The sequence below is a fragment of the Malus domestica genome, chromosome 12 (assembly GCF_042453785.1).
Source record: "Malus domestica chromosome 12, GDT2T_hap1".
Taxonomy (NCBI): Eukaryota; Viridiplantae; Streptophyta; class Magnoliopsida; order Rosales; family Rosaceae; genus Malus; species Malus domestica.
Genome location: NC_091672.1, coordinates 29,939,433 through 29,965,708, shown reverse-complemented (window position 1 = coordinate 29,965,708; position 26,276 = coordinate 29,939,433). Strand labels below are relative to the sequence as shown.

Below are 26,276 nucleotides of genomic sequence, written 5' to 3'. Positions count from 1 at the left end.
AAACTACAACCGCACACACAAATCCAAATGCGATTAACCAACAACTAAAGCGTTAGCAACAAAATTGTAGCTTTAAGAAACACATGGTGATGATCTATCAATTTTTTTGCATTCACAATTTTTGGATAGAATTTCTTCCAAATTTCAAGCAATTACTTTCTTCTTTCCTTTCACGATCATCATCAGTCATGGACGTAATCGTGGACCAAAACCAAAAATTAATTCGTGACTACAACTGCTACCATGCAACGATATAGACTTTGAATAATTAAGTGGGAACATCGCATGGGCTGGATTCTCGACCAAAGAAAATGATGCAACTTTCTTTCCTAATTCTGGTTAAGCAATTCTTTTCAATTTCATTACTTTTGGTCCCATCTTAACGACTCCTCCCCACCCCCCACCCCCCACCCCACCACCCCCCCCCCCCCCCCCAAAAAAAAAACCCAAGCCTTATCTGTATACTTGTTTCTTTGTTTCAAGTTTATGAGGTCTACTAAAAACGAAACAATGACTAATCGTATTTAATTTTACAAATATTTGTGGATTTCTCCCTTGAACTTGTAAGGAGCTGTCAATTTCCCTGATGAACTTTAATATTAGCCAATTAACACCTGAATTTTTATAATTGGTTAATTTCCTTCCTTAACTTTAAATTGAGCCGCTTATCCCCATAAACTTTTGTAATTGACAATTTTCCCCATAAACTTTAATTTTATGATTGCAAAAGAGAATTGTTATTGGCACTCCAAAAAAATTATTTTGCACTCCTCACAAGTATATATTTTTTTCCTTCTAACCGTAGAAAGTTTGGAGTGCCAATAACAATGCCCTTGCAAAATTAATTTATCTCTAATGTGGAAAACATATTGTTTTCTTCATCTTCTTCTTCTCTTCCCTTAGTTCACTATGTACACTTTTTGTTTGAATTTTAGTGATAGAGGAAAATTAGGCAATTATAAAGTTCAGTGGGGTAAATGATTAAGTTTAAATTTCAAAGAGAAAATTGGACAATTATAAAAAGTTCGGAGTGGGAAAGGAGGGGTTTAATCGCTACAATTAAAATCCAGAAAAAAAATTGTCAACTTTTTACAACTTTAAAAGAAAAATCGGCCATTACCTCTTAATTTTATATGTTGGTGAAGATATTTTTTTCAGATAACTATCCTATGGATCGGCCCAACTATCTTATAGATCGGCCCAAGGTCGAACAAAGCCCATGATTAAGGACATGTGGACCCACTAACCGGAGAAAGGAGAGAAAGATGGAGGCTGACAAGTTTCGGACATCAAATAATTTCCACCTCGATTTTTGGCTTTCGCTTTTCCATTTGCACCGATCATTTCCGCCACTGTCACCGCCGCAAAAGACAAGATGGTGGCTCGGAGCTTCCAGGTTCACCACAAGGACTCCACTTTCTCCGTTGACTACGACACCGACGACGGTCTTGAAGTATCTCCATCTCTCTCTCTCTCTAAAACTCTCTTTCTCTCTCTAACATCCAATTCATTGCAGGTCTTCAAATTTCAACTGTTCTCCCTCACCTCCGTTCCCCCCGACGAACAAAAGGTTCGACAGTCTCTCTGTATCTGAAAATTGTGAAATTTCGAGCTTAATTTTAGCTCAAGTTCGATTGAAATTGAATTACTTTACTTTCTGTAAAGTTAATTGGATTCGATGGAGATTCCGTTGTTTCGGACGATTCGGACCTCGTTTCGATTATCGAGAAGCTCCGATTGGTTTCGATCAGCGAAGAACAACAACCGCAAGAAGAATCAACGGTTCAGAACGACGAATTGCTGAAATCGGACGAGGAATTGGCTAGAATGTTGCAGGTTTGTTTACAATTCTGTTGCTTTTCAAAATTTTCTTGAAATTTTGATCAATTTTAACTTTTAATTTATTATTGTTTTGTAAAAAAAAAGGCAGAGGAGGAAGCACTTTTGTTTCAGCAGTACGCTGCCCATGAAGATGATGGAAAATTCGAGCAACAACTACGGCCTTATGTCAGTCAAGTTCTTATGGTAATGTTCTTTCTCATTGCTTAATGCGTTTGGTTCCCCGGAAACCGATCGAAAACAGTGGAAAATAAAGATTTGGAATTTAGAGGTTTATTTTGCTTCGGACACGAGAAAGCAATGAGCTTAGGGTGCTTAGATTTTGAATGATAGTTAACTTGTATTTTTGTATCTCTCAAATTTACGCATTGATTTAAACGTACTTGCTAAATGATGTTTCCGTTGGGTTTTGGCCTGTCGTTCGTTTAGTACGAGGACACGGTGCGCCAGGAGGCTGCTCGGAAAACAGTCCCTATAGAAGAGCTTGAGGAGAAGGCATTGGTCAGTTTGGCCAAGGTGAGAGCATTTTGTTGTTTTTTCTGTAGGACTTAACTGGTGTGTAGAAATATATCAATTTGCACTCTGCTAAGATGTTTTGGTGATAAGTAAATCTGATTAAAATGTTTTAGGAGGGGAACTTAACTCCGTCAAAAAATGAGCAAGATCATGCTTTCCTGCTGCAGCTACTTTTTTGGTTCAAACAGTCTTTCAGGTGTTCTTCTTTTGCTTGGTTGTCTTATACTATTGAGTTGTTTCTAATAAAAGTTTATTTTGTTTTGTTTTAACCAAACTTCCATTTCACTTTCATCATGCATAGCTACAAGTTGAATATTGCATAATTGTGTTCTGTCCTGTTTATTTATTGCAGTTGGGTTAACTCGCCTGCCTGTGATAGTTGTGGCAATAACACCGTAAATATTGGCATGGCTACTGCAATTCCTTCAGAAATGCGATATGGAGCTTCTCGAGTTGAGACCTATAGGTATGCTATAGAAATTAGAATATACTCATTTGTATCGATGCATAGTTTACATAGTAATTTTCTTTTTTTACTGTTCCACTATTATATGTCTAGCCTTTCATTGGGGTAACTGTCGGACAATAATGGTTCTGGTAAAAGATATAATTTAGTAGTCTTTCTTTGGCTGATTTAAGATCAAAGATAGCTGAAATTAAAAAGACTTTTTCACCGTAAACTCGGATCCTTCCACTGTCACAGATGTGGAAGCATTCACATCTATATTGTTCAGTTTAAGCTATTTTTCTTTACCGATAACTTTTTGTGACTAGCATTTTTAGGTGAGAACCTCATGTCACAAAACATTGACAAACTTCTATGTTCATCACAACTTTTAACCATAGACATTACTTTTACTTATTATATTTCCCTTTTCTTGTTTCTTAGCTTATATTTTTGTTGATGCATATTAAGTGAATTTTCACATACATCTCTAGATTCAAAATATTTAATTATAATGACATTTATTGTTTTTTTTTCCTTCTATCCAGATGCAATATTTGTTCTACGGTGACTCGTTTCCCACGCTACAATGATCCACTAAAGGTATTTACTATTTATGAATCTTGCCCTCGTTAAGAAGCCTTTTGGATATTTTATGTCTCTGTCAATTTCTTTTTCCTGTTTTCCTCAATGCAGCTTGTGGAAACAAGAAGAGGGCGTTGTGGGGAATGGGCCAACTGCTTTACGCTTTATTGCCGAGCTTTTGGATATGAATCCCGTCTTGTTAGTCATTTTCTATCAGACTTTCTTAATATTCAAATATGGATATGCTTAAAGCAATATGAATATTTTTAATGCATCCTGTACAGTTGAGCTTCAATGCTGGAATCTCATTATACGTTTTCGGCTGAAAACAGATAATTAAGTAGTTTCATTGTGTCCCTTTTTCCTTAAACTGAGGAGGCTTACTTGGACCCATACTTGCTGTTACCGGTGACAGATTTCTATTAATTATGTTTTCGTTTTCAGATCTTGGATTTCACAGATCATGTTTGGACAGAGTGCTTCTCACAATCTTTGGGAAGGTAACTTTCATTTACAAACTAGTGCTATTTATTTAACTTAGGAGATTTGGAAAGTCAATAATATATGCCTATAATCTTCTTTTGATGCCTTTGTTTTTCAGATGGATGCATCTTGATCCTTGTGAAGCAGTGTATGATAAACCCCTGTTATATGAAAGCGGGTACTTTTGTTAATTAGTCTGTTCATTCAGTAGATGACTTATTTTACCTTGACTTATCGGCATTAGAATGTAACTTCAAGTATTTTTCGGAAGGTGGAACAAGAAATTGAATTACGTAATCGCCATCGCAAAAGATGGTGTTTGTGATGTAACCAAACGCTATACGAGGAAGTGGCTTGAGGTAATCACACTAAGTGGTATTGGCTTTAATTAATTTGCCTAGATTTTCATTAAGAGAACTACCATGCGAACTTTATTTTTGCCGTGATGAGGAAGATTTCGTTTTGTTTTTGCAGGTTCTTTCTCGACGTAACATCATTACAGAGCCTGCATTGTCAGCTGTGCTTGCTAATATAACAAAAGACTGTCGAAGAGGGTTTACTTCTCAAGTACTTTCTGTACTTGAAGAGCGTGATGAGAAGGAAAGGCAAGAACTCGAAAGAGGTTTGCATTCTACAGACAATGACTCAAGCTCATTACCTGGGAGACGAAGTGGGGACAAGGAATGGCGCAAGTCAAGATTAGAATGTGGTTCTGATGAGAGTTGCTCCTTGAGTGGTTCTTGTTGTCCAGTTCGTTCATGCTTTGACGAGCACGTGACCAAAATTCATAATGCATTTCTCCCAATTCTTTCAAAGCTTGTTGAGGAAGAATTTCCAAAGTCAAGGGCCGTTGAAGTACTTGAGATTCTAAAAGGCATTCTCATGGATCTTAAGAAATCACCTTTTAAAACAAGGAGGGCCACAATCGATTCAGTTTCTAATATCAACCAATCACTTGTTCATCAGTTGTTGCCCTCTTTCACTGAGTTACTTAATGCTCTTTCAATGAGTGTTATGGTAGATGGTGATGGGAAAGTTGACATTTCTCTGGCTGGAAGTGCTGTTAAAACTTCTTTGGCACTACCTGTTGCATTGGATGCTTTGGACGACACAATAAATAATCTTAACAATTGTGATAACTTTGTTGAAAAGTCTCTTTGCTTGCCTCTTCTGAAGCTAAACAGAATACATTCTGGTTCAGTCCTTGCAAGTGGCGAAGAAATTCCTTTTGGAATTGTGAGTTTTATTTGGTTTTGTGGTTCATCTTTGTACTATTTCATTCAAAAAGCTTCTCCTCAATCTCCCCAATAAATTTCAGGCCACTTCAGCGTTTGATGGGATACGCAAGTCTAAGTGGGAAGAACCAAATGGTGCACGAGGTAATTAAGAAAGGTTCTCTTTTGTTTATTGGTATGGCGTACTATTTAACAAGGTCACTATGTAACTTTGTCCTTATGGCTTTTAGGTTGCTGGATCATGTATAAAGTATCAGAGAACCAGATGCACGAACTTGTGGCGTATGAGTTAATGTCAGCCAACGATGTACCAGAAAGGGATCCCATGGATTGGTATGATCTGTATAGTAACTTTATGAGTAACCTCATATCTTTTTGTTTCATCTGCTAGCATTTTAGTGACCAAAAAGTGGCACGTGGTGTGCTTATGCATCGAGGACTTCCGCTCCTCTTCATTCAGGCATCTTCGTAACGACAATGAAAGTGACCTGAATGTAGAAATTAAGTTTTCCTTCTGCGTGTACTTACACCGTTTAGTCCTTGTATACTTGTATTCCCGCAATCCTGTACAACAATGATAAGCGTTTTATAAGTTTAATTTTGCAGGGTTGTTGAAGGAAGCAATGATGAGGGATCAAGCTGGCATCTGCTGGATAAACAAACTTCTCAAGTATTTGATAGTCGTTTTCAGCGTAAAACATTTCAGATTGCTTCTCAAGGTTTCCTCGCAAATGCTTTCAGGTAATGACACACTCAATCGTATTTCAAACCTGTGTGTATTCGGGCGCTTCTTTTAACTTAAAATTATGCACGGCAGGTTTAGATTTTTGGCCGTTAAAGACGTCCAATCAAATTCACGGCTGCAATTAGGTAGCATTGACCTCTATTCAAGAAGCAGTTGATTCTTACAGATCAGAATCTCTCCATTTGGATACTCGGTTCCAGTGCGTTGCGTTTATTTTGCTGTTGATGAAGCTTGACGCTGACGTTTCATTTGTTTCGTCTGGCTGTAAGTCGCTCTCCTCCCTTCTTAAGGCCTAGGGGGACTGCCCATGGGATTTGGGATCTGTCCTAAAACTCCTTACCAAGATGTTTCATATTTCCATTGGGAATCTAGGAGAAACTGTTTTCAAAAGAGACTAATAAATATGTGGAGAATTTATGGAGGGAATTAACTTGGCTCCTCAATATTCGCTATGTGACCTACTTACGGAACTTCATATTTATGATCGGAATTTTTATATGTATGATTGCAATGTTTGTATTATAAAGCATTATTTAAAGACGATATCCAAAAAAATCACTAATATATGAAATCGTTTAATAAAAGCATTTAGATCCATCTATCTATTTGTTACAGTTAATTGGCTAAACTAAGATTTTTTTGTAGAAACAATATTTACATAGAGATTCAAAATATTAACGGTATCGGTTATAAATAAAGTAATATTAATCAGTCACTAAGTGAATTGAGGAAGTACTTCTCAATCCTTGAGAAGTCAAGCATTGGTGTTTATCGAGGTGTTATTGGGAAAACGGGGACAATGGTGGGAAAATACAGACTGCAATACAATTTTTGTATCACGGCTAATGTTATTGTAAACATTTGCAAACCAATGGATATGTGTGGTACATATGATTCAACACGATAATGGGTTTTAAATATCAGCCGTTGGATGTAACTTGTGCGCAAAGGAAACAGTGAATATAGTGGCCGGCCCTAATCTAATCCCTAACGGACATTTTTAGGTAAGAAAATTCGCTATCACACTCGAGGTCCTGTGTTCGAATTCACATTCACATAGATTAGTTATCCTATTATACGTCAATTCAATTGTTCTTAGGTAGATTGATTACTTATTGAAAGACCCAAGATGTTTGCTGCATGTGATTCCAGTACGGCTAGATACTTCTTGTTTAAAGTAACATGTGGCTTTATGAATTGCCCACTCGGCATGCCATTACAAGTCATATTATAGAGATTCGATGTGAAGAACAAAGTGCCGACTATCCACTACCTGACACATTCTTTCTCTTCCTTTGTCGGTTAAGATAGTCTGGACACGTAAACTAAAAACCTACAGATGTTATGAGACTAGGGCTCAAGGGAAGAGGAGTAGAGGAAGAACGAGGGACTAAAAAATAGACTATTAGAAAAGATATAGAGTACTTGGAGCTAACGAAAAACTAAACACAAAATCCACAATAACATTCTAGAATTCATATGAGACCCCACTTCGTGGGATAAAACTTGGTTGTTGCACTTGGCATGCCATTGATTTTAAGGAAAACTAATGAAATAAGCTTGAAAACTTTAAGTTTTAACGATAAGGACAAAATAAAAGATAAGATGAATAGTATCATAATTGACTTTTTAGTGTATAAATATAATTTTTTGTTAAAATAAATAGTACTGGAAGATTTTCGTTAAAATTCCCTTGATTTTAACAAAAATTCGCACGTGCAACAATTGACGAGAGCGGGCGAGATGAGAGAATTCAGGAGAAAAATCCCAAAAGAAAATAGATTATTATCTTAAATTTAATATGCAACATTAACCAAATAGGGTTGCTAGATGATCACTATGGTTTGTGAATTTAAATGATCCAATCTGTTCATTGTTCTTCTTCTCCTCCTTCTCTTACTTTCTTCAGTGTCCGTCCTCAATTTTCTTCAAGCCCTTCATGTCTGTCGTTTCCACCCTGCATAACACCACGAATAAATCATCAGATACATACGGCATGTAATTTACGCGGATACTGTTATCGAAATGGAAATTCCGTCACGTCAGATGCACAAATCAACAGATTGTAGACCGCATGATGTGACAGAGGAACAATAGAAACTTACGTTGTTCCACAAAGAACAATCTTTTGAACTTTTGTGACTTCCGAGCCGGATTGATTGTCCTCGATAAAAACAGTCAAGCTGAAACAAATATAATGACTTTCTATTGAATCGGATCGACTAAGAGCAAATGAACTAGTATATGAACAGAAAATAGGTTTAAGTAAGATACCTGCGAACATTTTGAAACTTGACATACTTCAAAACAACTGGTTTTCCCTGTAACGTATAAAAATGACATCAAGTACAAAGCAGAACTCTTCCAAATATGCATCGGTGAATTGCCTTCGCCAATCAAAAGAATCGTATAGCAGATGTCATAGTTACAGAGTCCTTACCTTTAGATTATCAGGGGATAAATCAATGGTGTCACTTGCTGGGTAGTCATTGACATTGCTGCAATAATCAATAGGAAATGCATTTATCAGTTAAACTAAATGCATTTATCGAAGATCGTTGACTGTAATTGTCCCAAAATAATACCTGAATCCCATGTGCTCCTTGTTTGAAAAAAGTTTCACGGTCTTAGGACCTAAATATCATCGTAACGTTAGAACAATATCAAACATCATCTCATAAATCGTTTTAAGTAGAAAAAAAATTCAGGATAGAACATATTTATGAAAATTACAATTTGGTTAACTAAGAGGCCAAGTAAAGACTAAAAAGAAATGAAAAATGAAAAAAACATAGACAAAGCAAAATGGTATAAAAGCAAAGATGCCAGGAAAATCATCCTTCTAAGAGGAAAATCAATGTAAAATAAACTCATTTTTCCCTGTCCTGTAATATAACTTTGAACAATGAGAAAACATTCATCTGTTAAATGGTTTTCCAGTAAAGAAGATAACTTTGTGCGATAGCAATTACGATACATCCATTACCAACTTTCGTGTTCACTCAATAAGTAGTGGCAGCTAAGGCAGATGTTTTTAAAAATACAATCACCCTTTTATGGATTACAATGATCAAATGAGAAAAAGCATGATCCCTTTGGATTTGGTTTGAGATCGGTAGCTTCTTAAATCCCCATGGTTACAAAATGATCAAAAGTTTCATTGTCCTTAGTCGGCATGCCAACAATTTTGATCTGTTTGAAAACCTCTATTGGATCTATAAACCGTAAAAGAGTGAATATTACGAGATCAAATACATAGATCCTGTGAACCCTAAATAGAATGTGTAGGGACGAATTCACTTTTATATGATTTTATAACAAAGGATAGAAGCAACTACCAAGAAAATCAAAGAAATGTACCATAGATAGCGAAAATAAATAACAACTTAAAGAACAATCGCCTATGCACTCGGATCAAAGCATATCAGTGTATTCAAGCGCAGCACTATGAATTTAGCAAGCACAGCCACATGCAGCTGAACTGTATCTATTAACAAACGTAAACATCCGATGTTACCTTCATCTTCAGGTCCTTTGACGACGACAGAGTGCAGTTTAACGACTTGAAGAAAAGGTATGTAAATCAAAAGCTGCTCATCCGCATCGCTCTCCAGATTCAAACCATCATCTTCTCTATAACCCTAATAGTTAGTCAACAAGAGCAAGTTCAATCCAAAACATGTTCAAGAACTGATCGAGCCTTACATCATAAAAACACAAAAATCGAGATTTGAAACCCCACAACACCATCATAAATCTTTCCCAATATTTAAACAAAACCCCATCAAATTAACATCCAAGAAAAAACTACTACAATAACAAAATAACTAATCTGCAAGTAAAATAAAAGGAACTTTAACGAGAAGTTACTAATACTGTTTACTTTATTAAAAAACCATATTTTTCCAGTAAAAAATCAATTCTAGTACTATTCACTTCTCCTTTTATTTTGTCCTTATCACAACTCAAAGTTTTCAAACCATTTTCATTAGTTTTCTTAAAATTAAAAGTTTAAAACAGTAAAAACCCAGAAGCCGAATGCAAAATTATAAAAATACCTGCTTGAGAGCGTTAGCAACAGAGTGAGAGGTGCTTTGGTTGAGGCATTCAACACCAGACCAATCTATGAAGTCCAATAAATCAACCTGCCACAAAAACAAAATTGAATGTCAGAAAGTCAGCAGCTTTAAACGCAGTGCCGTACTGCAGGCCGGAATTTGAAATTCTCTACACCGGGAGAGGAATTGGGTGATCCAAAAACTGGGTTTTGATCTTGGGAGAAACCCAGATGCCAGATTCAAACTTTTTCCCACCAATTTCCGCGTGTTGTTTTGGTTTTAGTCAAGAAAACAGAAGAGGAAAAGGGAAATCGGGAAGTGGGTGTCTTGCTTACTTGGCTTTTTTGGATTGCACTGGCTGATTCCGCAGACATGGCTGACAAGATTAAGAATTTGAGTTGGAATTTGGAGGACGGAAACGAGAGAGATGGAGTTTGGAGGACGAAAGCTATAAATTGGTCTAGTTGAAGAATCCGAAGCCGAAGAGGGGAAGGAATATGGTGGGTAGAAGCGTCGAAACGGCGCCGTATAAGAGGTTACTTTTCCATTTTTCTATAAAATAATTTTTTTAGTAGGTAGATTTGATCTAAATCACTTATTGGACTCGTAATTACATGTGATTTTTTTTAATACATACGATATTTTCTACATTATGAATGATTGACCTAACACCTCTCACTTACATAAGAATCTTCTTGTTTATATGTGTAGAGTAATAGCATCCGATTATATTATTAAGTAGCAGATAAATATGTCTTGCAATGGAGAAAGACACAAATGACCGCACCAAATAACTGTTCAATGGTCGATATAAAATACTTTGTTCTATATATTTTGATCTCTTTCATCCCGCTTCTTCCAATCTCACCTTCTTAGTTTGGTGCCCATCCTACTTTCTTGCGTTTGGTGTTCGTATAAAGATGTTTGGACTAAAGAATTTCTCGAGTCAGATATTTCCTTCTTTTCCAAAACGGTTTATGTTGAGATGAAACATGTTTTTAGCAATGCAAATCTTGTAGTTGACTTTGGTTTTCCCATATGCTTTTGTTAAAAAGGGTTCTATTTGATTTGTTACACAAATTTGATGCAAAATAAATAAATTTCCTTGTGACTATTTTTTCTTGATATCTAGTTGGTGAGTACAAATGGAAACTCTAATGAAAGTTAAAAGATTAATTTTTGAAAATAATCTAGAACTAGTGAGGGGTTCGAAAAATAATCAGTAAAAATTAACCATAAAATATTGAACGATGAAGATTTAAAAATAAATAAAATTAAGCTGAACTATCGAAGACAAACCCGTAATTCTCACCAAAAACCTCTTATCTCAACCAAACCAAATAGCAAACCGCCAACCACCCACCCATAAAGGTCACATCTTGCATATCCAAAGCTTATACCTTTGAAAATACAAAAAAACAGAGCTCACAAGAAAGCAGAGGAAACAAACAAACAAAAAACAGAGGAAGCAAAGCCAACCTCTTATTTCCTCTCTCCAATTAATTCTACTTCTTCTATCTTACTCTTCCTCCGCTCTCCACCTCTCCAATGGCTTCCTCCTCCCTATCCCTCCTCTCCCCCCACAATGCCTCCACCGCCACCCACCTTATCCTGCGCACCCCCAAATCCCCTAACATGCGCTCTTCCTACCGACCCATGTCCGTCAAAGCGCGCACAGTCCCCGCGCTCACTCAAGATGACCTCAAGAAGCTCGCCGCCGACAAGGCCGTCGAGTACGTCAAATCTGGAATGGTCCTCGGCCTCGGCACCGGCTCCACTGCCGCCTTCGTGGTCTCCAAGCTCGGTGAGCTCCTCAAATCCGGCGAATTGAAGGACATTATTGGAGTCCCGACTTCCAAGCGCACGGAGGACCAAGCTCGCCAGTTGGGTATTCCCCTTTCCGTGCTCGACGATCACCCGAAGATCGATTTGGCGATCGATGGCGCCGATGAGGTCGACCCAAATCTCGATTTGGTCAAAGGGCGCGGCGGAGCTCTGCTGAGGGAGAAGATGGTGGAGGCGGCATCGGAGAAGTTTGTGGTGGTGGCGGACGAAACGAAGCTGGTGACTGGGCTCGGCGGAAGCGGGCTGGCAATGCCGGTGGAGGTGGTGCAGTTCTGCTGGAAATACAACTTGGTGAGGCTTCAGGAGCTGTTTAAGGAAGAAGGGGTGGAGGCGAAATTGAGGGTCGACGGCGACGGGAAGCCGTATGTGACTGATAACTTCAATTACATTGTGGATTTGTACTTCCAGACTCCGATCAAAGACGGGCCGGCGGCAGGGAAGGAGATTTTGAAATTCGAAGGTGTTGTGGAACATGGGTTGTTCTTGGACATGGCGACGGCGGTGATCATTGCCGGCACGAATGGAGTGGATGTGAAGACCAAGTGATTGGATTTTTGGATATTTCCGGTGGCGGTGAGTGTTGAACCTCCATTTGTACTCTGTTTTTTCATATTTTTTGGTGGGGTTTTGTACTTGCTGCTTGTTCTTCAGTATTTCACTGTGAAATTTAGTTCCTTTGGTGTAACTTTTAAATTCACGATATGGGGAATTAGTCGAAAATCCTGCATTCCATGCACTTCTTGTTGGTTGAGCATGTCGGTTTTGATCAGTAGTATACTAACAATGCTAAAGAATGATGGAAGTGTAAATTGAGAAATAATGTGAATTGTTACCTTCGTGCTTCTGCGATTTTCGGTTACTAGATTCTTAGCTCACTATATCGCCTTATTGAGTTGTTGGCAGTCTTGTTTCTGGATATTTTTAGGAGAGTGAACTGAGAAGATAACTGACAACTATAACCGTACTTTTCTTGAGGCTTTCGAGCGTCAAGTGATTCCTGCATTTCAACTCGGCATCCAGAATAGCTAAGATTTCGACAACGTTTTCTCTTGACTTTGAACTGACATTTAAGAGATCACTACCTTTTGAGATTAGAAGATCAAGATCTGTAGCTTTTGTGATCACTGTGACTTGCAAATGAACTGAGTATCGATCAGTGAACAACTTTTGCTAGTTAATGGCTCTCTTGTATGCTGTATGATGCATGTGGCTGTCTCTTTGCAATGGCATGTTAAAGTTAGCAACTTTATGGAGTAAACCGCTCAACGGTGTACCCATGTTCAATGCTTGGATTACTATGTGATATCGGTTAATCTCTTGGTTCATCAGTTTGTAAACTTCTCCGTTTTATGGTGAGTAAACTTATGTCAATAGTCCTTAATGTCTGCAAATACGGCTGTGTTACAGATGAACAGATTCCTATTCAAGCCTAAATCATACAGAACGTGTAACATGGTTTCGGTTGCAACCTGAGTAGCGTATTTATAACTTGATCATGTTTTCGGTTGTCTTCTTTTTCTGTTGATGGCATCTGTTCTTCTTATTGTCTGGTGAGAGGAGGTTTGATCAACGTGTTAAAGTTTTTCCATTGAATTGCAAGTGTTCTAATGAAAATTTGATCTGCGTACGACTTAGTTGTCGTCGTTTCTTATGCCGATTGCATCAGTTCTATAAATTGTTTCACGAGGGTGGGTTTTATCGACATGTAAAATCTTTTCTGTTGTAGCGGAAGTATTTTCTGATGCTTGTAGAAAATCTGCTCTGTCAATGATAGATGATTCGTAAGAGGTATGTACACATAAAAATCTGTATACAAGTGCAATATATGACAGTCGTGGGGCTATGACTGCGTCGATTTATTTACACAAACTGACTTTATACACATTGATGAACTGGTGAAACATCGAGGCGATGTTACAACAACAAAATGAACCTGAAGTTTGTGAAACCAAAGGATGATCAAAAGAACAAATGTAATCCACAATCGTGTAACCGGACTTCCGATCCTACTTCCTCAGAATCATACCCACGGACACCGTCACTATGGCCATCAACAGGAACTTTCCGGGCAAGAACGATGTAGCTGGAAATCGAGAGGAGAAGAGGAAGAAAAGAATGTCAGTCTATTGTGTGGATTTTAGGCTATATTTTCACAACCATGTGATGCCTTTTTAAAGTCAATTGCGTAGAGATGTAAACTTTCAAAACCTCAAGCCCCTTGACCTAGTCTTAATCCTTATTTCCAAGCAATTTAATTAGAAAACTAATCTAAAAACGACATGGTTATCAAACGAGGTTTTACTTAGTTGGCCTTTAGATTGACAGACAATCTCACCTTGACTACTGTCATTCCCAGAGCCAGTGCGGGAATTTGAGTTTGCAACCTTAATTCCTAGACTTGCGCAGTCGGGTTGAAGTGTGCCTGAAAGATTACAAAAAAATTAAAGGAAAACTAACGAAAAGTCCAAAAAAACTTTAGTTTTAATGAAAAATGACAAATAAAAGTGTAGTGAATAGTATCAGGGAAAGATAAAAATATGGTTTTTTGTTAAAAGTGACCAGTAATAAGAGTGTTTCGTTAAAACTCCCTCCCATTACTTTCTCCAGCTTGTTGAAAGTATGTTAATTATGTTGTAAACCAGAATTAAAACAAGTTTAGTTAGTGTTCTTACATTCATTGTAGCAGGGGAATGCTGTGACGTTGAGAAGATTAGAGGAGCCGGATTTGCATTCACAGATGGGTGCGTAATTGTACGTGCTGTTCCTTACGCAGTTACCTTCTCCGCAGTAAGACCAGTAACAAGCTGTTTAACCACCGAAAATTAGAGTTATTAGGAAAAGGAACCAAGTGATTAACTATGTTAATTTATGGATGAGATAATTGAGCTGGTTTAGTGGTAATTACGATCAAAGGCAGATAAATTGTGAGGGACTTCTTTCTTAGGAACTGAAGGTGGAGCTGGCTGGCAGTTGTAGTCCAGTGTACCTGCGAAAACACGAAAATTAGAACCGATCCTAAGTCATGACATCTTGCAGAACAGAATCTTGCTCCTCAAGTTTTTGTTCGAGAGGGGGAGAGTTAGAGCTTACAGTTGGGGATGACACAGGGGAGAAACTTCAGATCATCGTCCCCATCAAACGTTCGCTTCCAGTTCGGTTCGCACTCGCAGGTGAAAGTTAATGGTTCGTTCATGTCGAATTTGCATGCTCCCCTTCCACACTCAACTTGTTTACATATTTCAGCTGCAACAAGAAGAAGATGTGTAAGAAGAAAGAAACTAGTTGATATAAAAGAACAATAATATGTCACTCGTATACATCTTCTCTTTGTTTGTCGAGCCTATAGTGAGTTACAGACAGAGTTCGAAAGGATGTGTGTTTGGAGAGGAAATGAAGTGCTCACCGGCAATCATAGGAGCTAAGTTATCTGGCCAGTCCAAGACGAAAGCAGCCACGGGCACCGCTACCAGAAGCACAGATAAAACGGCCATGGAGTTAGAGAAAGCCATTTGTATCTGGTTTTGAGAGAGAGGGAGGGAGGTATTCTGTGAAGGTTGTTTCTAATGAAGTTAGGCTCTCTCTCTTTATATATATATATTATATGAAGCCTTTAATGGAAGAGATCCTCATTTTTCTATAAAAATTAGGATTAGTTGTAGCGTCCACACGACATCGAATTTTAACAATTCGAACCGTTTATTTTTTAAGTTTCACCTCATAGATCATTCTTGCAAAATATTAGTCAAATTAGAAATATTTAAAACATCTAATTGGGTTCAAAGAAATTAACGAATATTTTGCTATATAAGAAACAATGAAATTTTATCTTGATAATTAAATAGGCAGATGATTTCAGATTGAATTGAACTTTTGCAAGAATTATCTATGAATCGAGACTTACAAAATAGATGGTTCGTATCATTAAAATTCGATGTAAAGTGGGTGTGGGGCTCATTTCACGTCGAACTATACAAGTCCTTTATGCAAAGGGATCCCCATTTTTTTTTTAAATGGAGATTGGGTGTGGAGACCACTCCATATCGAACTGAATATTTTCGATTTGACTAATATTTAGCTAGGATGAGGTGCAATTTGAGAAATAGACGATTCGGATCGTTAAAGTTCGATGTAGTGTATACTGAATTAATATGTGATTAAGACTGAAAACTAAGAAGGTATCAAAGTGGTGGAGACGCTTCTGGTGGCTGCCTAATTCTGTCCCCCGAAAGAAGGTTCCGTAATTTGAAAAAAAAAACGTGAAGAGGGTGGTTGTTAATTTGTTATTGTGCAATGTAATTGCCAATTATTTACGTTAAAATGTTCTTCATAAAATCGAATTTCTTTGGGTCCACTAGAGTTTGCCAAAGTCAACATATGCAACCAGAACAAAGAAATATTCCGGTTTTGACCTTCAAATCCTGCTATTTGACAACATCAAAACAAAACCATATATATTTGGTAATTATGACACGTTGATACGGTTAAACGTCCATTGGTTTTTTAAGTCAGTAAGCTTTGTTACTTAGTGCTATAGTTTAGTGGTATTTTTGTTCACTCGTAAATAAGAGGTCTTAGGTTTAATTCTCGCCAAAGATGAATTTGAACAACATTATTACAGCTAGCCCATTATGAACTTAGCCAACTCTCTACCCCTTTAATATAAATACTATCGTTAGTTAAAAAAAAGTGGGTAAGCTTTGATAGATGGTGGTGTTTTCTTAAAGTTGTTCTTTTTTTAGTCATTGACAACATTGTAGAGATTAGAGTACCTACCATTTAGTCCAAATAAGTAAAGTCCTTTCTACTTGACTATACCTATAGAGATAGGAGCCCTTGGCGTTCATCGATCTCTTAATATAAAAAGCAATTTCTTTCGCGAAAATGCTAACTCAAAACCTACCGATTACAAAGCCAACAAGTTACAAAAAAAAAAAATCGACATTGAAATCAAGAGTATATTTTGCTAAAAGTAATATTAAGTAAACTTTGATTGGAAAGTTTCCTGCTTGGCATTTGCAAGTTCCACCATATTGGTTGGTAGTACAATTCAACGATGTGGTGCAAAATTCAAAACGGGAAGTTGTAATTCTAGAAGAGTGACACGCGGTGGGCAGAAGCTTTGAGCTTCCACAAAGTCAACATTTCTCCTTAATTAAGCTGTCCAATAAATTCTTAATCAAACAACGACAACAAAAGAGGAAGCATTTTTCAAAGGATAATCAATTCGGAACGGGATTCTTTCCAGATCTATTCCACTAAATTCATCAATTCAGACTCTTGAAATATGATTCAACGACTAAAAATAGAGATTTCTTTTAAAAGTTATAATAACTTAAACCGTTTGATCAAATTTCAAAGATCCGAATTAGTGGATTTGGTGGAAGGGATCCCTTTACAATCAATTCACTCACCATCATACGTGGCCTACTAAAATTTTAACATCTGTCAAATAGAAATTTCTCCCGAACTTCTACTATCTTCGTAACCAAACACCATCCGTATTCCATCTTCACAACCAAACACTGTCATCTTATCTCCCTTCTTGCCTATTGCGCAGAAACTCCCCCTCCATCCTCCCTCTTCCCCGGTGAGACCATCCATCAATTCCTCACTTCTCCGGCGAGTCCACCCCCAACCTCTCTCTTCTCAGGCGAGCCCAACCCCATCCCTTCTCTTCTTTTGCGAGACCGCCCCCAATCTCTTACTTTTCCGGCAACCCCAACTCCACCTACCTCTTCTCCGACGACCTGGACTATCCCAACCCCTCTGTTCGCCGGAGAACCCACAGCTAACCCTCTCTTCGACGGCGGCCCCCCTTCATTCCTCTTTGCCGGTCAGATTCCGTTGGTTAGATATGGGTGTTACGAAGGAAGGTCCACGGCGGCGAGATATAGGGATGGGTTGGTTGGGTCGACGAGGAAGACGTCAGATTAGAGGAGGTACTGGCATTGGGTCGGTGGGGTTGACGTCGACAGATACGCCATGGCAGTTTGGAAGGGGAAGAAGAAGGATGATGTTTGGTGCTAGGTTTAAAGGGGGTGGTGGATGTTTGGTTAGCAAGATAGGATGGTGATTGGTAATATTATCTTAGTACAGGTGTTAAAATGTTAGTGGGCCACATAAGATAGTCAGTAAATTGGGTACTCCCCTGTCAGTCTTCAAGTATTATCCTTTTTCCAAATGTCTAAGCCAAAACAAAAGGCCTAATCAGATAAATAATCTTCGTGGTCATAAAGTATTCGGAAGGTAGTCCATGTGGCAAAAAAAATCGAATTTAAATCCTTGTGGTCTAAATCTGTTAGGATTTATACCTAAAATTGAAACTTCTGTCATTCCTCCGTTAGTATCATGCACGTGAATGTCACATGTGAGGATAAGATGGTCATTTCATCCCCGTTTCATCCCTTCCATAGTCACTCTCCATTCATAAACAAAGATATCACGAACTAAAATCGCATCTGGGTGCGCAGCTGAATTCTTTGATTGAATAACTAATTGGCTTTTTGCCTTCTAGTTTGCTTTGTTTGTTTCCTTTTTGTTGCCTTCTTCCCTTTCAAAACCCTACACGTAAACCCCTATATATACCACTAAGAAGGAGACCGATTGGAAAAAAAGAAAAAACTTTCAAGCATAAAACCGCACATGGTGGATACGATTACGAACAAACCATTTTCAAAATAGAACAATCACCTAAAGTTATCAAGATTGCAGCAATAGCTGAGTATGTTGGTGCGACGTCTCCCTCAATTCTTCGCTTAGCCATCGATGTGGCTTTTCAAACACGAACCAAACCTCTGATTTCAATAAAAGAATTTTGTTCGTGCTTTAGAATTGGGAAGGCCATAAGGGTTTTAGCTAAGCTATTGGCATGCTACTAACTATGAAATAACCATCTTATTCTCACATATGAGATTCACGTGCATGTTACTAACAGAGGAATGACAGAAGTTTCAATTTTTGGTATAAATCCTAACAGACTTAGACCACAAGGGTTTAAATCCGAATTTTTTTACCACAAGGGTTATGTTCCGAATACCTTATGACCACGAGGATCATTTATCCGAATAGGCCAAAACAAAAAGAAGATGCCAAACATAGTGAGAACTTTTATTATTAAAAAGAACTAGAGAGTTCGAAACTATTATAATAATTTAGAAAATACAGGAGTTCAAACTCGAGACGTATGAGTGGAAACTCAACATCATATCCACAAAAATATTATACTAATATGTTGGTTTTCTCATGCATAATTGGAAAATTTTGCATTCACAAAAATAGAGCAGGATTCTCTGCCCTTCTACTCTCATCATCTTCCCTCTTCTCCTTTTCCTTCCTCTCATCTTACACTTTGCTTTTTGTTTTATTATCTTTAAAAAAATCAATATAAAATCTTGATGTGATTTAATCATAATCATTTAAATATGAGAGGAAAAAAGATGAGAGAAATTAAGAAGGAAGAGAATCTTTCTTCCACAAAAACAAAAGTGTGCTGCAAGTTAAAAACATGTCAGAGGATTAGGTTTCGAATATTGTCGTCTTGGCGTCTCTGTTGGATATTCTTCCTTTCTCTTTTATTCTTTATATTTTATGATTGGTTCTTTTTTTTTTTATTGGGGTGGTTGAATATGAAATAACTAAATTAATATAATTGAGTTTATTAAAAACCATTGTCCATATATATTAAATCTTTTCGAAAAAAATAGTTCAATGATGTTTAACAAGAAGAGAAATGATGAGAACATTCTCATGATGAACTCTCTGATACTTCATATTTTTTGCACAATATTTTATAATATTTGCACAGAAATTGACGTTAAACTGTATTACACAATATTTTATAATATTTGCACGAGAATTGATATTAAACTATGAAATGACAGAAAGTCTTTAAACAATCCATTTAGCATTTCTCTTAACAAGAATATAGAAGAAAACAATGAGAAGAAGATGAAATCGGAAGTCAAACACACAATAAATTATAAACCAAACCATATAGTTAATTTTATTTGCTCATTAGTGGAGTTTAGGTTTATGATTTCAATAAGCATGAGATTATGCTAATTAATTGAATCGCATGTTCTCAACAACTAAAGAGATTCTTGTGTGGAGCTGGTGATGTATCTTTTTATATCCACGATGAGAGATGAATATACAAAACGATATATCCAGTTATTCATAATCTCTCTCTCACATACGAAAGCTATTTTGTTAGTTTATTAATATGCATCTAATTAATTTAGACCAACTTAATGCCGGTTATTTCAGTCATTTTAAATACACTTCCTAACGAGCCCTGACTTTCCTTCTATAATTCGAGAATATAAAGCTTAGTTAAGCTATACAACTAATTTGGATCAAATTAATGTAGCCCGTTCGAAAGTACTTTAGTTCATGAGAGCTTTTCGTTGAAGTGTTTTTATCATAAAGAAAAGTTGGAACTGTAATTGGTTTTACAAAAAACATTTATAAGACGAATAAGAATTTTTTAAATTTATTGTCAAACGTATTCATAACTCATAAGCGCTTTTAGCAATTTCAGAACCACTCGCAAGTATACCTATTAATTAAGGGATTAATCTTTAAGAAACAAAAACTTCGTTTTAAGTTTTGTGCTCAACCCACTTTTGGGCCATTATGTGAGGCCTACTTGGAGAAGATCATCATACCTAAGCAGGCCAAGCCCAACTTTAACCCACCCACATTCTAACCTGCAATCCAACACCCGTCTATCATTTCTCATCGCTCGCTTAAACCTTCGATTGAGATGCTGAAGAAAGACAAGGGAAAATTGGGCATCCCAGAAAAACCAACAATTATTGGAACTCCTGGTTTGGATTTGGTATCACTAGGTTTGGTCGATGTGGAGAAGATACCAAAATATAACCTGACTGTTGAAGGCGGTCGAAAGCTTGCAAAGGAGAATGAGTATAGTAGGTGCTTGCTTCCTAAATTTTTCATGGGCCTTGTGGGCATGCTAGGAATTTGCTCAAACATAAAATTGGTAGGGTGCAGGCGCGCCACTACTAGATGCCGCTAATAGACGAGATCTGAATGATTGAGGTTATACTTCAATTTGACTTCAAACTAAGAAATTGTGTCATTGAGTGGGAGTTGCTCAAATCAAGGTTATTTGTTTGCGTTAAAGATAAGAACTTTACTTATATGGAGAGATGAAATAATATGTAAATGACAGGGTTGCTGGAAATGTAAATGATAGAGGAGAGCAAATGATTAATATTGTAGATTGCTTGTAATTAAATGATTGGAAATGAGTTGTACATGAACTACAAATAAGATCTGATACTACTAGTGAGTAGCAGAGCTAATAAACAAGGAAAATAATGGATGCTTGGCTAAAGCTAAAGTCTACAAGGAAGCTGATGAGCTAATTTGAGTATAATTGATTGATTGGTTATTTGAGTGTCCATAATCATTCTGCATCTGCTTCTTTATATAAAGATCTGAAAAAACCCCATTGCTAAGAACAATGAACTTGCCTGAAATAAGTTTGGCCAGCTTGCATTGTGAAATGATATTAAAAATAGCAACTTGTACTTCCATCACATGTTTTCACATGTCTCCACCACTTGCAATAAACTAATAATTAAAAGAAGCAAGCTGGCTTCTTTCACATGTTCTCTGCAGGAATGTCTGTGTGGTGTCTTCCCATCCACTTGCAATGAAAAAGCATGCATTTGTCTTGTTTAAACAAATCTCTTGGCAAACCTTCACCACCCAAATAAATGAGAAAAATAATATTATAATGTCAAAAACTACCCTACTTGCATTCAAATATCTTTTCAAGTTAGTCTTTCTCCCAGATAATTCTCCAAATGCCATATTTGCCATATTTAGTCCGAATGGCACATTTTAAGTGCAAACAGTAGGGTAATAATGAAGCGTCACCGTGCAAGGCAGGCAGCAGAGTCCACACTGTTGCGGTGGAGGCGATTGAGGCATTGCCTGGACATTTGAAAGCAGCAGCACTGGTGCCAGATCTTACTCCGTTCCCAGTCAAACGGTTCACGGCAACTCTGACTCCTCCAATTGAAGGTTATATTGATCGAGTTAAGGAAGCTGCAAGAAAGAGCAGTGCAAAGGAGAAGCTCAGATAATTGAAGGTTGATCTTTTTCTTTCGGCTCCTAGTATTTTACTTCCCTGCTAAATTCGTATTCTACTTTGCGGATGATAATTTTTTAGGAAAACTAATGAAAAAAACTTGAAAATTTTGAGTTTTAACGATAAGATTAAAATAAAAGATAAAGTGAATAGATTGCTAAAGTAAATAGTATCCGAATCTTTTAGTTAAAATTTTCGGGAGATTTGGTTGATAAGTTGTGAATCTAGCTTTGAAATAGTTAAGCTCTCACGTGCACCAAAACAATCTGCGGTATTTAAATAAACTTGAGACTTGGCCTCTAGAAAGAAAGGCATGCATCATTCACTAGGTTCCATGCCTCTGCTCGCTTAACTTTGCCGGTTCTCAATATTTTTTCTTGTTTGATATGATTTCATGTTTCTTATGCAGACAGAGTTATGCTTGCGAGGTAGGAGATTTTTTGTTATCGGACCACTAGCATTTACTGAATTCAGAAGAGAGCTAATATTTGTGTTCATGAAGTCAGCGTGTTAACGACGAAGCGATGAAAATGAGAATTCTGGACAAGTTCCAAGTCTTTTAGGGGGCGTTTGTTTGCCCTCACTAAATGGGATTGGATTAGACTGAACTAAAACTCAGAGCAATACCGTGTTTGTTACGCAGCAGGACAACCTTTAGTGGGACTAGCCGGGACTCCCCTCGACAAAGGACGTTGCTAGACAGTCTTAGCAAGTCTCATCGAAAGGCATCAGATTGCTAAGACCTTCGCTGCTTCACTGCATCTGCTTCTCTTCGTCCGCTTCTCTCCCTTGCTCTGCTTCATCTGCTTCATTTGCTTCTCTCTCCCTTGCCCATTTATCTGCTTCTCTCTTTCCCATATCTGAAACCCAGCCCACCCACTGCCTAAATCTCAATACCAAAATTTAAAAAAAAAATTCAAAACAAAAACAACAACAATCCCCATATGAAAATTCTTCCTTATTCCCAATAATTCCCATAAAATTCCCAAAAAAAAAAATATTTTCCCAGAAAATTCCCGAGAAATGGATAGAGAAAGGGAGAGAGTAGCTTTGGTACAAAGAAAAAAGGAGAGACGAAGGAGAGAGTTGCTTTAGGGACGATTTTGCAGGAAAAATCGTTTTGAAGGCGATTGTTTTGCAAGAAAAAATGAGTGTTGGAGAGCGGCACTAACGAGGAAGAAAAGAATGAACTCCCAGGAGAGGAGAGTGTTCCAGACACAAACACAAAGAAAAAGCTTGAATAAAAAATAAAATATTATTGAGTTAATAATAAAATATTATTAAATGTGTATTTAATGATATAAAATTATAGTTGTTAACTATTCTTCTTTTTTTAGTCCGGCATTCTACCAAACGTTTCACTAAATCAGTCCAGCTTAGTCTAGTCTAAGTCAATCCAGCTTAGTCCCTAAAGCTAGTTCAGTCTGAGTTAGTCCGGTGCAACAAACGCACCCTTAAGATTTGTGGAAGGTGTTATGTCAACAATCCCTGACCCCTAAAGAAATGCTGCATTGGCCGGTCCGGAAAGCAATCAATGACGGCCTAATGGGGTATAAGGCTCGTTTGAGATTGTTTTGGTAACACTTATACTCATAAGCATTTCTACACCAAGTGCTTCCATTAAAAACATGTAACTTGGAAGTCCTTGAAGAAGCATTTGACAAGTGCTTCTTTAAAAAGTGCTTCTATGACCTTAAAATACTTCTGACTTGTTTTGTACCTTCAGATTATCTAAAGAATCATGAAATAATAAAGGATCCATGAAATATTAAAGGGAAATGGTTATCACGCACCTTTTCTTCTCTTGCATACCAGCTCATATTTTTGGTAATCAAATTGAATAAAGTAGAAAACAAGAAACAAAATTATACACAAATTCGTCGGGAGAGAAAAACCGTGTAGTTATCATATTCTGAAGTTCCAAATTTGGAAGTTTATAAAAAGGTGATTAGTTAGGTCACTCATCACTGTGACCAGTAACACGAAGAGTTAAGAGGAAATTAGGGATTAATAAGTCCATTGATGCCTTGATTTGATGCAGCTTCCTTCTAAAAAACCAAAAATTCTAAGCAGTTGAATTTTCTTTTCTTTTTTCACTTTATATACCATATGAGGGTGACAAATGGCTTTCTCAGAGAAACCTCTGCAGGCCAAAGTGATTAAATAATCAGCACAAAGATGACCATGCCAGAAAAGCACTTTGAGAAAAAGCCATGCAGATCATATTTTATTTACGCAAGTAAGATCATCGTACATATATGTATACATATGTGTGTGTGTGTATAACTATGTTTATACTCCTCTATATAAAGTGTAACTGCGTAGTCTTCCTGTGGTGCTATAAACTTTTAGTGACAGTTGAAGATGGGAAAGGCAAGCAGATGGATCATCAATTTCTTGGTCGGAAAGCAAGAGAAAAAGATTAACGATGTTCCGAAAACTAACGTTTCGAATGAGTTTGCGCTTACCTTTTCTGCCAGGGCGGCGGTGAAGCAGCTAGGTACGCCGAAAGTGAAGAGAAGGTGGAGCTTTGGGATGTTGGCAGGCAAAGAGGTATCCCGCATGGTTACAAAATCTGTTGATTCAATTGACATCACTAAGTTGTCACTCAAGGCTCAGAAGAATCGTGCTGTGACACCAGGAGATGTCGAAAACGCTGCAGCTACAAGGATTCAAGCTGCCTTCCGTTCGCATTTGGTACGAATTTCCATCCAAAACATTGTGTCATGTTTACTAATCTATAACTGGTTAGTTTCAGGGTCATTCCTAACCCGATTCCAAATAGTTTAGTAAACAACTTTTAATGGGAATTCTGGATTCTGACTCCTCGTGAATTCAATTCATCCTCGCCTAATTACAGATTAGTAAACATGTCATAAGATTCTGAACTCGAAATCTATCTATTTTTCGTAGTCATATCGCTTATGTTGTTGTAGGCAAGGAAGGCTTTACATGCCTTGAAGGGTTTGGTGAAGTTGCAAGCACTGATAAGAGGCCACATTGTGAGGAAACAAACAACTGCTACGTTAATTCAGATGCAGGCGTTGATGGCTATCCAGGTTAGAGCGCGGATTAAGCGAATTCAGATGGCGGAAGAAGCACAGCTAGCTAATAAAAAGCAGTTGATCATTCAAAGAGGCCACCCTCAGGACAATGGAGTTCATAGGGCAAGTCTCCTCCAATCTCAAATGTTTCCTGTTCGTGCTATATGTGCTAGTTTTTGCTTTGATTAATCTCAGCTTACGAAACCCGAGTGAAAATTGCATCATAAACCCAATTGAGCTTGATAAATCACTCGGGTTTCAAAGGCTGAGCTCCTCAAGAAAGCATTTTCTGATCAACCAAACATGGAATGATTAGTAACACACAATCCGGCTCAGGTCCCTAAAATGTACCAAGCTTACAATGTGGTCTTGTTTATGCAGAAGTCAATAGATTTGAACCCGAATGATGTTCAACGAGTTGCGAAAAGCACGAGTGGACACCTTAATCATTCACAAGGTGCAGGGAGGTTTGAACATGGCCATTCGACAATCTATTCTGATCGTCTTTCCATCTCAAACCGGCATCACTACGAGGAATTCTCTTTTGCAACGGCAAATAGTCCCTGGAATTATCCTTCTGCATCCAAACCAAAACCAACAAGACACCCCTTCACTCATCAAGACCAAGATTACACAGATCATGAGAACTCTGCATTCAAGCCAAATTACATGACCAACACGAAATCTTCAAAGGCGAAAGCCAGGTCACAGAGTGAACCAAAGCAAAGGCCCGAAGGAAGCTTGAAGAATAGAAGCAAGCAAACAGAAGTGGATGCCAGACTTGTTGCCATGGACTATCAAGTGCTGAAACGTTCATCCACACAGTTTAAACCCGACGGTCAGAAAAACCAGGATCCCTGGTTTGTTAAGCTCTACAGATCAAGAAGATTGTTCGAGGACAACAAGCATGCCTCCGGTAGCCCGAGTACCGTCCATTCCGACTATCATGAATCTCTTGCTGCGTATGAGGTAAAACTTTAGCTTAACGAACTGAGTTCTGCAGGTTTTTATTGTTGATTTCTGCATTTTTCGTATCTGTCTAATTTCGTCGACTATTTGATTTGCAGCCCCATGTGAACTTGTACTAACAGAAAGGGATGCTGAAGAGCTCGTCCAGACCTATATAGAGCATGCAGAGTCCTACACATCAATGTATATTAAAATGCAAACGCCAAACGTTTTAAGGGGCTCAAGTCCACCTGCTAAAAATGTGCTCTAGAATTTTCGTAGCATGCATTTGCATTACTCAGAAAGAACTTTCCTATGAAAGATACTAATAACTAATTGTACTTGTTCATGAAGTTCAGTGCCAATTTCAAATACCATCTTTTGAAATTTTTTGAACCATTTCTTGACAGAGA

The 26,276-nt window shown here is 37.6% G+C and overlaps 5 protein-coding genes and 1 pseudogene across 5 annotated transcripts; 4 read left to right on the top strand and 2 right to left on the bottom strand.

Moving 5' to 3' along the window:
* Positions 1 to 1,268: 1,268 nt before the first annotated feature.
* LOC103451022 (peptide-N(4)-(N-acetyl-beta-glucosaminyl)asparagine amidase) lies at positions 1,269 to 6,432 on the top strand. The gene is made up of 17 exons (XM_029090133.2): positions 1,269 to 1,453; positions 1,517 to 1,570; positions 1,666 to 1,836; positions 1,927 to 2,025; positions 2,269 to 2,355; positions 2,469 to 2,551; positions 2,708 to 2,821; positions 3,349 to 3,403; positions 3,497 to 3,583; positions 3,830 to 3,885; positions 3,987 to 4,046; positions 4,140 to 4,227; positions 4,343 to 5,104; positions 5,187 to 5,247; positions 5,334 to 5,436; positions 5,710 to 5,844; positions 5,921 to 6,432. The coding sequence occupies exons 1-17, from the start codon at positions 1,376 to 1,378 to the stop codon at positions 6,003 to 6,005; spliced, it is 2,178 nt and encodes a 725-aa protein (XP_028945966.1). The 5' UTR covers positions 1,269 to 1,375; the 3' UTR covers positions 6,006 to 6,432.
* Positions 6,433 to 7,600: 1,168 nt separating this feature from the next.
* Positions 7,601 to 10,467, bottom strand: LOC103451021 (PITH domain-containing protein At3g04780-like). Its single transcript, XM_008390445.3, has 8 exons — positions 10,242 to 10,467; positions 9,907 to 9,993; positions 9,366 to 9,489; positions 8,434 to 8,482; positions 8,289 to 8,346; positions 8,123 to 8,169; positions 7,954 to 8,031; positions 7,601 to 7,805 (listed from the first exon to the last, which is right to left on the bottom strand). Exons 1-8 carry the CDS (start codon positions 10,278 to 10,280, stop codon positions 7,754 to 7,756), a joined length of 534 nt encoding a protein of 177 aa, XP_008388667.1. The 5' UTR covers positions 10,281 to 10,467; the 3' UTR covers positions 7,601 to 7,753.
* A 787-nt stretch (positions 10,468 to 11,254) lies between these two features.
* On the top strand, positions 11,255 to 12,487 carry LOC103451020 (probable ribose-5-phosphate isomerase 3, chloroplastic). Its single transcript, XM_008390444.4, has one exon. The coding sequence runs from the start codon at positions 11,455 to 11,457 to the stop codon at positions 12,295 to 12,297; it is 843 nt and encodes a 280-aa protein (XP_008388666.3). The 5' UTR covers positions 11,255 to 11,454; the 3' UTR covers positions 12,298 to 12,487.
* Positions 12,488 to 13,496: 1,009 nt separating this feature from the next.
* LOC103451019 (uncharacterized) lies at positions 13,497 to 15,319 on the bottom strand. The gene is made up of 6 exons (XM_008390443.4): positions 15,155 to 15,319; positions 14,842 to 14,994; positions 14,657 to 14,737; positions 14,424 to 14,555; positions 14,087 to 14,173; positions 13,497 to 13,834 (listed from the first exon to the last, which is right to left on the bottom strand). The coding sequence occupies exons 1-6, from the start codon at positions 15,258 to 15,260 to the stop codon at positions 13,758 to 13,760; spliced, it is 636 nt and encodes a 211-aa protein (XP_008388665.2). The 5' UTR covers positions 15,261 to 15,319; the 3' UTR covers positions 13,497 to 13,757.
* Positions 15,320 to 20,514: 5,195 nt separating this feature from the next.
* On the top strand, positions 20,515 to 22,478 carry LOC139190119 (uncharacterized; annotated as a pseudogene).
* A 1,757-nt stretch (positions 22,479 to 24,235) lies between these two features.
* LOC103430583 (protein IQ-DOMAIN 19-like) lies at positions 24,236 to 26,003 on the top strand. Its single transcript, XM_017330998.3, has 4 exons — positions 24,236 to 24,568; positions 24,808 to 25,068; positions 25,297 to 25,884; positions 25,983 to 26,003. The coding sequence occupies exons 1-4, from the start codon at positions 24,236 to 24,238 to the stop codon at positions 26,001 to 26,003; spliced, it is 1,203 nt and encodes a 400-aa protein (XP_017186487.2).
* Positions 26,004 to 26,276: the final 273 nt, after the last annotated feature.

Bases quoted from the DNA above. Each gene is read 5' to 3' on its own strand.
- LOC103451022 (XM_029090133.2), top strand. From the start codon at position 1,376: ATGGTGGCTCGGAGCTTCCAGGTTCACCACAAGGACTCCACTTTCTCC. The intron at 2,356-2,468 runs GTGAGAGCATTT...AAAATGTTTTAG, and splicing joins CATTGGTCAGTTTGGCCAAG to GAGGGGAACTTAACTCCGTC. The intron at 4,047-4,139 runs GTACTTTTGTTA...ATTTTTCGGAAG, and splicing joins CCCCTGTTATATGAAAGCGG to GTGGAACAAGAAATTGAATT.
- LOC103451021 (XM_008390445.3), bottom strand. From the start codon at position 10,280: ATGTCTGCGGAATCAGCCAGTGCAATCCAAAAAAGCCAA. The intron at 9,994-10,241 runs GTAAGCAAGACA...TTTTTGTGGCAG, and splicing joins GTGCAATCCAAAAAAGCCAA to GTTGATTTATTGGACTTCAT. The intron at 9,490-9,906 runs GTATTTTTATAA...ACTAACTATTAG, and splicing joins TTGCTAACGCTCTCAAGCAG to GGTTATAGAGAAGATGATGG.
- LOC103451020 (XM_008390444.4), top strand. From the start codon at position 11,455: ATGGCTTCCTCCTCCCTATCCCTCCTCTCCCCCCACAATGCCTCCACC.
- LOC103451019 (XM_008390443.4), bottom strand. From the start codon at position 15,260: ATGGCTTTCTCTAACTCCATGGCCGTTTTATCTGTGCTTCTGGTAGCG. The intron at 14,174-14,423 runs GTAAGAACACTA...GTAATCTTTCAG, and splicing joins ATTCCCCTGCTACAATGAAT to GCACACTTCAACCCGACTGC. The intron at 13,835-14,086 runs GTGAGATTGTCT...CTCGATTTCCAG, and splicing joins TGGGAATGACAGTAGTCAAG to CTACATCGTTCTTGCCCGGA.
- LOC103430583 (XM_017330998.3), top strand. From the start codon at position 24,236: ATGGGAAAGGCAAGCAGATGGATCATCAATTTCTTGGTCGGAAAGCAA. The intron at 24,569-24,807 runs GTACGAATTTCC...ATGTTGTTGTAG, and splicing joins CTGCCTTCCGTTCGCATTTG to GCAAGGAAGGCTTTACATGC. The intron at 25,885-25,982 runs GTAAAACTTTAG...TTTGATTTGCAG, and splicing joins AATCTCTTGCTGCGTATGAG to CCCCATGTGAACTTGTACTA.